The 12670-nt window shown below is 38.5% G+C and overlaps 1 protein-coding gene across 2 annotated transcripts in view; it reads left to right on the top strand.

Annotated features, from left to right (window-relative positions):
• Window positions 1–282: 282 nt before the first annotated feature.
• Window positions 283–12670, top strand: part of ASPM (assembly factor for spindle microtubules) — a 64004-nt gene continuing 51616 nt past the window's right edge. For both annotated transcript variants that reach the window (XM_028120332.2, XM_088016809.1), the window contains exons 1-3: window positions 283–781; window positions 2362–2505; window positions 4560–6042. In XM_028120332.2, the coding sequence (XP_027976133.1) occupies window positions 488–781; window positions 2362–2505; window positions 4560–6042 (1921 nt within the window). In that variant the 5' untranslated portion in view covers window positions 283–487. The remainder of the gene's footprint in view (window positions 782–2361; window positions 2506–4559; window positions 6043–12670) is intronic.

Below are 12670 nucleotides of genomic sequence, written 5' to 3' on the forward strand. Positions count from 1 at the left end.
GCTGCATTTACTGTGGAAATGCTTTTACTCTGTCCCCTTTAACCCAACCTGTTTACAAATAAGCTAATTTCAATTCTAAACCATGGGTTTCGGGGTGTCGTCAAGACTCCACCAAGGTTTTCGCCCTCTTCACGCAGAGCGAGCGGCTGCCCATGTAATCGTTTAAATAAGGCGCTGTCGTCCCATTGGCCGGAGGCTGCTGCCCATTGATTGGCCTTGTAAGGAAGTGGGCGGTTCCCGGGCGCACCCATTGGTGGAGGCGAGAAGTTTAAACCGAGGTTAGGGCCACACTTGCTTTGCTCCGCTTTGGAGTTTGCGAATTTGTGGCGTTTCTTTTTTTCCGGCGTGTCGGCGACTGGAAACGAAAGGGGGGAGAATTCGCTGTACGACCTCCACAGCCGCCTCCGAGGGGCCGCGGCCGGGGTCCCCGCTCCGCAGCAGCCTTGTGGGAGCCGCGCCAGAATCTCGGCGGCGTCTCGAAGCTGCCATGGCGACCCGGCGTATGGGGCGAAGCTGGGAGGTGAGCCCCACCGAGCGGAGGCCGCCGGCTGGGCTGCGGGGCTCCGCGGCCGAGGATGCGGCAGCTTCCCCGCCGGTCCTGTCTCTCAGCCACTTCTGCAGGTCTCCTTTCCTCTGCTTCGGAGATGTGCGCTTGGGAGCCTCGCGGACGCTGCCTCTGGTCCTGGACAACCCTAACGACGAGGTCGCTGAAGTGAAGATCTCCCACTTCCCAGCCGCGGAGCAGGGCTTTAGCGTCTCGCAGCGCTGGTTCGAGCTGCAGGTAGGTGGTGGGCGGGGCGTGCCCGGGCCTGCGCCCCGGCTCCCTGCTCTCCTGTGCCCTCTTTGCGGGGGGTGGGAGGGGGCGACTTGGAAAAGACACCCACAAACGAAGGATGCCCTAGCTCCTTTTCACTGATTCTGGGCTAGTCCTTATCCCACCTGCTCCACAGATGGTTAGGGTAAGTGCTAATTTGGGCGGTGACAGCACATCACCGCGCGTGCAGGGTGCATCTTTAGAAGCATTTTAATAGATCTATCTATTTAGTTATTTTTAGGATTGCCAGGAGTAACTTGGTTAGAGCAGCTTTTTAAAAAATTATTGCTTCCTATCAGTCATCTTAATATGCGTTTTAGTGTCCATATGTATCAGGGAAACTGACTCCAAATAGAGTCAGGGTAACTACTTATGCAGGTGAAATAGGGAGCTTTGTTTTGGCTGAATGTGTCTACAGCAAAAAAACAAGCATGGGTGGTACATATGTTTTAATATCATACTCCTTTTTTTCCTCTCTGCTACAGTGTCGTTTTAATGGTGAATCAAATTTAATTTTACAACTGTCGCTTCAAGAACAACCTGCGTAGCTGTTCTGCATTGCATTGGCCATAGTAATGTTCCCATCCCTCTTACCAAAAGCTAGAGAATTTATATTATTTTGACTGCTGTGGCCTTCCCATTGAGAACCTCTGAAAGTGTGAAAATAAACCATTAGCTGAGGGAGTCTGACTAGTCTATACAACTGCTTCATAATGTAGTGAGAAGAGGCTCTAATCTGAGGTCTATTAACTTGTGAGCCAGCAGTGGTTCAGTTACACTTTAAGAACCTGTCTCTCCCCTCTACTTTAGGAATGCCTGCTTTTCGTTCTATGCGAAGATAGACTTTTTTTTTTCCGTCTGTATAATACTTTTTATTTCTTTTTGTTATGTGGACTAGAGTTGTTTTATGGGGTTTTTCAATTTATTTTGTTAGAATTTGCTGTTTTATAGGATAAAAGTTCACTTTTTTAAAGTGTTTTTTTGTTTATGTTAGTGACCATACAGTACATCATTAGTTTTGATGTAGTGTTCCATGATCCATTGTTTGCGTATAACACCCAGTGCTCCATGCAGTACATGCCCTCCTTAATACCTATCACCGGGCTAACCCATCCCTCCACTCCTCTCCCCTCTAAGACCCTCAGTTTGTTTCCTGGAGTCCATAAAACTAGCTGTTTATGATGTTTTATGGTTTCTACTTTAAAACAAAACTTGTCTTTTTTCCCCTGAAAAACGATGGACACAGAGTTTGTTTTGTCATTGTCAGAGTTTTGCATTTGACAAATTCCTGCCAGGCTACGGGTATAGATGCAATTAAGATTTTATTATAATTTTATTTTTTTGTTGAACCTTGTTACTATTAGTGGCTTTTTTCCTTATAATGAAATTAGGGTAAGAAAATATATTTGACTGTTAAACTTACTAGGGTGTAGAGCATTGGTGACTAACAATTATTAGTCATCTGTATTCTAAACTGTACATAATATGTTTCGATTATTATGCATCACTATTTTTATACTCATTCAAAATGTGTTCTTTGATTATAGCCTAAAGAAAAAATAGTTATTTCTGTTAAGTGGACACCATTAAAAGAAGGCCGAGTAAGAGAGATTGTGACATTTCTTGTAAATGATGTTCTGAAACACCAAGCTATATTACTAGGAAATGCAGAAGAACAGAAAAAGAAAAAGGTAATCAGTTTTAATCATTCTGTGATTTACTCTAAGAAAATAAGAACATGTAAAAATTTTGAGAAGTCTTTTGTGTTATTTTGTTTCAGATTTTTATTTAAATTCTAGTTAACATATAGTGTAATATTGGCTTCAGGAGTAGAATTTAATGATTCATCATTTACATATAATACCCATTGCTCATCACAAGTGCCCTCCTTAATACCCATCACCCATTTAGCCCATTCCTCACCCACCTCCTCTCCAGCAACCCTCAGTTTGTTCTCTATAGTTGAGTCTCTTAAGGTTTGTCTCCCTCTTTTTTTCCCCCCTTCCCCTATGTTCATCTGTTTTGTTTCTTGAATTCCACGTATGAGTGAAATCATAGGTATTTGTCTTTCTGTCACTGATTATTTCCCTTAGCATAATACACTCTAGCTCCATCCACCTCGTTGCAAATGGCAACATATTCTTTTTGGTGACTGAGTAATTGTCCATTGTGTATATATACCCATCTTCTTTATCCATTCATCAGTCAATGGACATTTGGGCTCTTCCCATAATTTGGCTATTGTTGATAATGCTACTATAAACTTTGAGGTGTATGTGCCCCTTTGAATCGGCATTTTTGTATCCTTTGGGTAAATACCCAATAGTACAATTGCTGGGTCGGAGGGTAGTTCTATTTTTAACTTTTTGAGGAACCTCCATACTGTTTTCCAAAGTGGCTGCACCAGTTTGCACTCTCACCAACAGCATAAGAAGGTTCCCCTTTCTCTGCACCCTTGCCAACATCTGTTTCCTGTGCTAATTTTATCCATTTTGACAGGTGTGAGGTGCTATCTCATCGTGGTTTTGACTTATATTTCCCTGATGATAAGTGATGTTGAGCATATTTTCATGTGTCTGTTAGTCATCTAGATGTCTTCTTTGGAGAAATGTCTGTTATGTCTGTTCTTGTTTTCTGCCCAACTCCTGATTGTTTGTTCTTTGGGTGTTAAGTTTGATAAGCTCTTTATAGATTTTGGATACTAACCCTTTATCAGATATGTCATTTGCAAGTATCTTCTCCCATTCCTTAGATTACCTTTTTACTTTCATTGATTGTTTCCCTCACTGTGCAGAAGCTTTTTGTCTTGATGAAGTCCCAATAGTTCATTTTTGCTTTTCTTTCTCTTGCCTTCAGAGACCTTTTAGTAAGAAGTTGCTACAGCTGATGTCAAAGAGTTTTCTGCTTGTGTTTTCCTTTAGGATTTTGATGGTTTCCTATCTCACATTTAGATCTTTCATCCATTTTGAATTTACTTTTGTGTATGCTGAAAGAAAGTGGTTCAGTTTCATTCTTCTGCATGTGCCTGTCCAATTTTCCCAGCACTATTTGTTAAAGAGACTTTTTTCCATTGGATATTGTTTCCTTCCTTCTTTGTTGAAGATTAGTTGACCATATAGTTGTGGGTCCATTTCTAGGTTTTCTGTTCTGTTCTGATCTATGTGTCTGTTTTTGTGCCAGTACTGTACTGTCTTGATGATTACAGCTTTGTAATAGAGCTTGAAGTCCAGAATTGTGATGCTTCCAGCTTTGCTTTTCTTTTTCAAGATTGCTTTGGCTATTCAGGTCTTTTGTGGTTTCATACAAATAATAGGATTGTTTGTTCTAGCTCTGTGAAAAATGCTGGTGGTATTTTGATAGGGATTGCATTAAATGTGTAGATTGCTTTGGGTAGTATAGACATTTTAACAAAATTTGTTCTTCCAACCCATGAGCATGGGATGTTTTTCCATTTCTTTGTGTCATCTTCAGTTTCTTTTATAAGTGTTCTGTGGTTTTCAGAGTACAGATCTTTTACCTCTTTGATTAGGTTTATTTCTAGATATCTTGAGTGTTCAGAATGATTGTTTATCTAGCTGTGCTTGAAGGACAAGGCAAGCATAGGGTCCCCCTACTATTCCATCATCTTAACTCCTCTGAAAGATCATTTTGGTAAGTCTTGAGGTAACATACATAATATTGCTAATTTAAAGGTAATATTCAGTAGCTATCAACTTAACCTGTATGTTTTGCTTATTTTTTGCAGAGAAGTCTTTGGGATACGAGTAGTAAGAAGAAAATGTCAGCCTCTTCAAGTAATAAGAGGATTTCCTGTATTCAAAATGTTAACAAAACATTTTGTGTTTCACAAAATGTTGACAGAGTTAGGAACCCACTACAGGCTTGTGAAAATTTGGCTATGAATGAAGGCTGTTCCCCAACAGAAAACAGTTCTTTAATCCTTGAAGAAAATAAAATACCGATATCACCTATTAGTCCCATTTTCAAAGAATGCCATGGTGAGACTTCCTTGCCTCTTTCTGTACGTCGGTCTACAACATACACATCTCTTCATGCCTGTGAAAATGGGGAACTGTTGAAAGTAGAAGGTGCCAGCATTTTGGAAGATTTTAATTTTAGTGAGAAAGTTGTAAATGAAACTTCCTTTAACTCCACAAATAATATTAATGGCCAAACTGAAGAGAATAGTAAACTTATTCTTACCCCAAACTGTCCTTCTACTTTGAACATTACACAAAGCCAAAGAAATTTTCTAAGTCCAGATTCCTTTGTAAATAACAGCCGTGCAGCTAATAATGAACTAGAGGTAGTGGCGTGTCTTTCATCAGATACGTTTATGAAAGATAATTCAAGGCATGTGCATTGGGAATCAAAAACTGTACATGAAAATTACCAGACAATCTTAAGTCCTGATTCTTTCATAAATGATAATTATGGACTAAATCAGGATCTAGCATCAGAGTCAATTAATCCAATTCTATCCCCAAATCAATTTGTAAAAGATAATATGGCATATATATGTATATCTCAGCAAACATGTAAATTATCACCATCATCAAATAAAAATTCTCAGTTCTCACAGTCTCCTCAAGATCAGAGAACAAATGGAGTTTTACCTCATATTCCTGAATGTCAGGGTTCAGAATCTCCCAAAGCTATTTTTGAAGAACCCAGAGCTTTAGAAATGAAGTCAAATTGTTACAGTTCTACAAAAAATCGACCTAAATTTTCTGCAATTCAGGATATTTCTAGTTACAGCCATGATAAACTTAAAAGACGCCCAATACTTTCTGCTACTGTTACTAAAAGTAAACCCACTTGTACCAGGGAAAACCAAAAAGAGACTAATAAACCAAAGGCAAAAAGATGTCTCAACAGTGTAGCAGGCAAATTTGAAAAAGTAACAGATAATCAAAAAGAGAAAGATGGTTTTCAATCTTGTCTTCCAATTATAGATCCAGTATGCAATAAATCTACAAGTTACAAAAATGTAATAACTCCTCCCTCAAAAACCACTTTAGTTGCCCGTAAAAGAAAGAGTGAGGGAGACAGGGACGAAGCAAATGTTAGAATTACAGTTACAGAACATACAGAGGTACAAGAAATCAAAAGAATCCATTTTTCTCCTGTGGAATCTAAAACATCAACTGTTAAAAAAACGAAAAGACTGGTAATACCCATCTCAAAACATATGAACAGAGAGAAATTAAACCTGAAGAAGAAAACTGGTGAGTCTCGTTTATAAAATCTTCGATGAAAATATACCTCTAGGGTGCATATTTGCTCTTTCTTTTGGTTTAGTAAATTGCCCATGGATAAGCTTGAATTAAGTTGCACTTTTCATTTACCAGTTTGCTTAGTAGTAGTTGGGGCCGAATTCTAAAATAGTTTTGATCTTGTTCTTAATGAAACTTTGATATTTTGTTCACTTTTTGCATTAATTTCAATTTAAAAAAAACTGCATTAAAATACTTATCTTGATTACAGAGTTACTTGGCACCCCTCAAGTTTTATACCCAGGGGAAGTACTTTACTTGCCTCACTAAGGTCCAGGCCCTGACTGGAAGACCCAGTGATGTGCCTGGCCCCCATCATACCATCTGAGAAAATGCAAAAGAGGCCTTTGCATACTCTGTGCACCTCCTGACATTATTCTCCCTCAGCCTTTACTTAGCCATTAATTAGGAATGAAGATAGGGCCCCAGAGCTCTGCATTCCTTTGGGAAAAACATCACTGTTCCTTCCCCACTACTCGCAGCCTTACCATCAAATCTGCCTCAAAAACAGGACTAATTCCATCATGCCCTTTTAACCCAAATTACCTCATGACAGTCAAGTTCCAGGCAGGAAAACAAATCACACTACTTACTTAGCAGATAATTTAAAAGAATCCTAGAAGTCCCAAGAAGTATCATACATCTCATTTCTCATTTATTATCTCATTTCCCTTTGAACATCCCCTAATTTGAACATCCGCTCATTTATTATCTCATTTCTCTTTGAACAGCCCCCAATCTCTCATTTATTATCTCATTTCTCTTTGAACATCCCCTAATCTCCAGCTCTTTAAACTGTCTGTGCCCTCTGAACTCATGGTCCTTCATTAGCATTGTCTTTTATAAACATTCCCTCATTTTGTTACCTTGCTGAAACCTGGCTCTTCTGAAAACACTGTTTTCATTGCAACCCTCTCAAGTTGTGTCTGTTTTCTTTCCTATTCCTCTGACCTTGGGCCTCTTGATGAGATAGTGGTCCACCTTCCTTCTCACATCTACTTCTAGACTATTTTTTTCTTTATCCTTGAAAACAAACGAAAAGAAAACAAACAGCAACAGAACAGCTTGAAGTTCATTTTTCATTCTCTTCCACCTATATTCCTTCTTGTAATAATGAAAGATTACTCTCAAGATTTTTACATATGGTTCATTTGGCTTCTCCAAAACAGCCATCATTGTTTTTTATCATTTCAAAATCCTTGTAGGATCTTTCCAATATCCAGGCCTTTTAGTTCCAACGTACTTAGTCCTAAAAACATCTCCATCTCTAATCACCGTCTCTATGATTTTAGCATTTTCTCTAGAAACCCAACTCAAACATTTTTTTCTCCCCTTCCTACACGTACAGTCCTTTAATCCAGCATGGTTTCAGCAGCTCTCATTCTGACATGTCCTTACTTTCTTACTTCTACACCTGGATTACATAACTCATGATCATTCCATTGATCTCTCTTCCCCTCATTTGTCTCGCAAATTCCAATCCCAATCCAACTCTACCTGCTCTGTGCCTGAATCTTGCTGGTTGGTCCTTAAATTAATGACCACAAATCTCAAGTAAACCCTTAACTCTTTTTGGCTATGTCTTTTTGGGTTTATTGACTTTTATCACTTTGCTACAGACCGTCTCATCCCTCCTTTCTTTTCTCCTGAAACCTCTTAACACTTTTCTTTCCTCCTCTCCCATGATTGAGAATAGTAGGTAACACTTACTGAGCGTGTCTTCTGTCAGACCCAGTTGTAAGTGCTTTACTGTTACCTCCTTTAATACTAATAACAATCACACAAAATAATTGTTATCAATACATTTTCAAAATGAGGAAATCAGTGCCTCCAGAAGTTGAATAATTTGCCCAAGATCGCAGAGGTAGTAAATGATAAAGCTAGGGTTCTATCCCAGGCAGTTAGGCTCCAGAGATAGTCCTCTGAACCTTGTCTAAACTGATGATCTGCTTCTTGCTTCATTGAGTCAGTAGAAGTATTGAAGAAAACCTTAACACACTTGACATTTACCACCCTTACTTGTGTTTCATCCACTGCTTTCTTCCCACTTACTAAAGCATGAAATGTCTATGCACTCGATGTGGCTGGGCTCTTTACTGGTACAAGAGATCCTGTGCCCTTCTACGCAAGGACGTTGCTTTAGTGATTGTCTTCTTTCTCCCATATTTTCCAATTTTTTACTCCCTGAGTCATTTCTGATACAAATATGCTGTTATTCCATCCCTTAAAAAACAAAAACTTATTAATACCATTTATCCCTCCTTTAGCCCCTGCTCCATTTTTCTGCTTTCTTTTTAGCAACACTCCTTAAAAGAACCTAAGTATTCACTTTGTCATTGTTCACTGAGATGTGTATACTTTTATGTGTAAACATTTACTTGAATTAAAAGGTGCTTTTTAATGTAAAAAAATCATTTAGAAAGTTGCTTGTATTAGCTGTTTCCACTTTTTTGAACCCACTTCAGTCAGGTTTTGACTACTGAAACTTTTCTTGTCGATTAAAACCTCCCTCCACACTATTAAATCTGATAAATATTTATCAATCTTCATCTTGAACTATTACAAACTGATACTTTGAACCTCTGTCTTCTTGGAACACGTGATGCTGCCATCCCCACTCCCTCCTGGTTCTTTTCCTACTTGTTGCTTCTCAGTTTTCCTTGTGGAGTGCTCTTTATCACTCCAAACTCTAAATCTTGGAGTAAGTGAAGCCTTAGTTACTTACTGACCCTTTTTCATACTCTTTCTTTTTTTTTTTTTTTTTTTGAAGATTTTATTTATTTGTCAGAGAGAGTGAGAGCACAAGCAGGGGGAGCGGCAGGCAGGGGGAGAAGCAGGCTCCCTGCTGAGCAAGGAGCCCGATGCGAGATTCGATCCCAGGACCCTGGGACCATGACCTGAGCTGAGGGCAGCCGTTTAACTGACTAAGCCACCCAGTCGTCCCCCTTTTTCATATTCAGATTCTTACTCATTTCCTTAGTGATCTCGTTCCATCTCATAGTTTTCAGTGCTATCCATACATGGAGGCCTCCCAGTTTTGTGTCTTTAGGATGGACCTCAAATTTATTTTATCCAACATGTAACATTTCTGCTTCACTGTCTAGTGAACATCTTTATTTAATTTGTCCAAAGCCAAACCTTTGCTGTCCCCTCTCCCATGATACTCCTACCTGGCATGTCATTCCCATCACAATACTTCTTGTTGGGACCTCTCATCTCAGGCCCAAACCTTGTAATGTCCTTAAGTGTATTTCTCTCCAACCTTTTCTTTGTAAATTCAGTCTGTCTGATTCCAAATTCAGTCCTTCGATGAATCCTATCTTCTCTTTCTTCTAAATACAGAATCTGATCACTTCTCACCATTTCCAGTAGCACCTGATTTAGTCTCTCATTGCAGAGCCTACTAATAGATCTTGCTTTCACCTTTGGCTTCTCTATAGTCTATTTTTCATATAGCAACCAGGGTAATACTTTAAAAATTAGTTGGATTCTGATGTTCTCTGGTTCTGTACCCTCTAATGGCTTCCCATTTCACTGAAAGCCAAAGTTTTTCCAATGATGTTCAAGGCCTTGTGAGATTTGTATTACCACCCATCTCCCCACTTCACTCTTAACCTCTCTCCCCCTTGCTCACACTGCTCTTACCACCCTGGCTTCCTTGTTATCCTTGAATCCTCAAACATGCTCTGTCCTCAGGGTATTTCAAGTTTATTGTCCCATCTACATAGAATGATTTCCTTCTCCAACTCCCTTATATCAGACTCAAAAAGGTCAGTAACTTGCCCAAGGTCACAGAAGCTACTAAAATAAAGTTTATAATTGAAACTCAAGTCTCCCTAACTACAAAGTAAATGTTTTTTCTACCATATTTTGCTATACCATGGTTTAAGGAAGAGAAGGAACAGGTAAATGTAAGGATTTTATTTTGGGCATTGACCAAAGATGATAGTGATTGGGATCCACTGGCCTCAAATTTCTGATGTGCCAAAATAGAGGGAGGCAATGAGTGGTATCCAATATCTGGCTTTCCCACTCCCTTGCTCAGGAAACTTGGAGTGGCTCTCTGCTGTTATCAGATTATTTCCAGGCTTGTTATTCTGCCATTTAAGGTCGTCCTCATGTGACCTCCATGTAGCCAGCCTGCTAACTTACGTTCCACAACATTCTTGGCCATGCTGGTTCTGGTTCTGTCATTCCATCCATTTATCTTCCCTTTTTTTTTTTTTTTTTTTTTGCTGCTGTTAACCTCATACATAGTTAAATAATTTTTTTTCTTGTGATGAGGACTCTTAAGATTTACTTCCTTAGCAACTTTCAAATAGGCAGTACAGTATTATTAACTGTCACCATGCTGTATATTACACCCCTATGACTTAGGTATTTTATAACTGGAAGTTTATACTTTTGACCCCCCCTCACCCCCACTCCTCCCCACCTTAGGCAATCACAGATCTGTTCTCTGTTTTGTTTTTGTTTTTGTTTTAGATTTCACATACAAGTGAGATCATATGGCATTTGTCTTTCTCTGTCTGACTTATGTCATTTAGCAGAATGCCCTCAAGGTCTTTCCATGTTGTCAAAAGTGGTAAGATTTCATCCATTTTTATAGCTGAATAATATTCCATATATATATATATATATAGCATTTTCTTTATCCATTCACCCATTGAAGGGACTCTTAGGTTGTTTCCATATCTTGGTTATTGTAAGTAATACTGCTGTGAACATGGGAGTGCACGTATCTGTTTGAGTTAGTGTTTCTGGTTTCTTCATAAAAATACCCAGAAGTGGAATTGCTGGATCATATGGTAGCTCTAGTTTTAATTTTTTGAGGAACCTCCATACTGTTTTCCATTGGCTGTACCAATTTACATTCCTACCAACAGTGCACCAGGGTTCCCTTTTCTCCTCTTCCTTGCCAACACTATTAATTCTTTTTGATTGTAAACGTTCTAACAGGTATGAGATAACAGCTCATTGTGTTTGTGATTTGCATGTCCCTGATGATGAGTGACGTTGAACGTCTTTTCATGTGTCTGGTGGTCATCTGTATGTCTTCTTTGGAGACATGTCTATTCAGATCTTTTGCCCATTTTTTATTTGGATTATTTGGGGGATTTTTTTTTGCTATTGAGTTGTTTGAGTTCTTTTTCTATATTTTAGATATTAACCCCCTATCAGAGTTTTCTCCCATTCAGTATGTTACCTTTGATTTGGTTGATGACTTTCTTTGCTGTGCAGAAGCTTATAGTTTGATATAGTCTCACTTGTTTGTTTTTGCTTTTGTTGCCTTTGCTTTTGATGTCAGGTCCAAAAACTCATCACCAAGTCAAGGAGCTTACCGCCTGTGTTTTTTTTCTAAGAGCTTTATGGTTTCTGGTCTCACATTCAAGTCTTTAGTCCATTTTGAGTTGATTTTTATGAATAATATAGTAGTAGAGCTTCATTCTTTTGCATGTGGCTGTTCAGTTTTCCCAATACCATTTATTGAAGAGACTGTATATTGTATATTCTTCCCTCCTTTGAATGTAAATCAATTGAACATGTATGTATGGATTTATTTCTGGGCTCTCTGTTGCACTGATCTGTGTGTTTGTTTTTATGTCACTACCATACTGTTTTGTTTACTATAGCTTTGTAATATAGTTTGAAATCAGGGAGTGTGATGCCTCCAGCTTTGTTCTTCCTTCTCAAGATTACTTTGGCTATTTGGGGGCTTTCGTGGTTCCACAGAAATCTTAAGACTATTTGTTATATTCCTGTGAAAAATCCATAGGACATTTGATAGGGATTTCATTGAATCTGTAGATTGCTTTGGGTAGTATGGACATTTTAACAACATTAATTCTTTAAATCCATGAGTCTGGAATCTTTCCATTTATTTGTGTCTTCAGTTTCTTTCATCAGTGTCTTATAGTTTTGTATATTGATTTTGTATCCTGCATCTTTACTGAATTAATTTATTCTAACAGTTTTGTGATGGAGTCTTAAGGAGTTTCTATATATAATATTTCATCTGCAAGTAGTGACATTTTTACTTCTTTCTAATGTGGATTCCATTTATTTCTTTTTCTTGCCCAATTGCTCTAGTGCGAACCTCCAATACTGTGATGAATAAAAGTGGCAAGAATGGGCATCCGTGTCTTATTCCTGACCATGTATCCTCTTGTTAACTTTCTTACCTATTGTTTTCTCACTAATTCAAATCTTTTCACTTATTTCAGGTACTATAGTCAGCTTTTATTAACTCCCTGATGGCTTTCCCTCTAGGTATGTTCCCTAAGCAAATTTGAATTCATATGTAACATCTCGTATGTTAACTCTATTTCTTTCCTTCTGTTTCTTGTTTCTTATAGATATTATCTGACCAGATAACAAATTCTTTGAGAATAAGGAACATACCTATACCTGTTGTGATCTCCTATGAGATGTATAATAAATGATGAACGAATGACAGTTTCTTTAAGGTGGCCACCTAGTTGGGCCTCTTTGTGAGGTTTAAAGAGAATTGGACACATTGAGTATCTGACTTATGAGCCCATATGAAAGCATGGTAACACTCACTAAGAATAAATGACTC

The sequence above is a fragment of the Eumetopias jubatus genome, unplaced genomic scaffold (assembly GCF_037043125.1).
Source record: "Eumetopias jubatus isolate StellerSeaLion01/CBP00866 unplaced genomic scaffold, mEumJub1_p1.0 scaffold_12, whole genome shotgun sequence".
Classification (NCBI taxonomy): domain Eukaryota; kingdom Metazoa; phylum Chordata; class Mammalia; order Carnivora; family Otariidae; genus Eumetopias; species Eumetopias jubatus.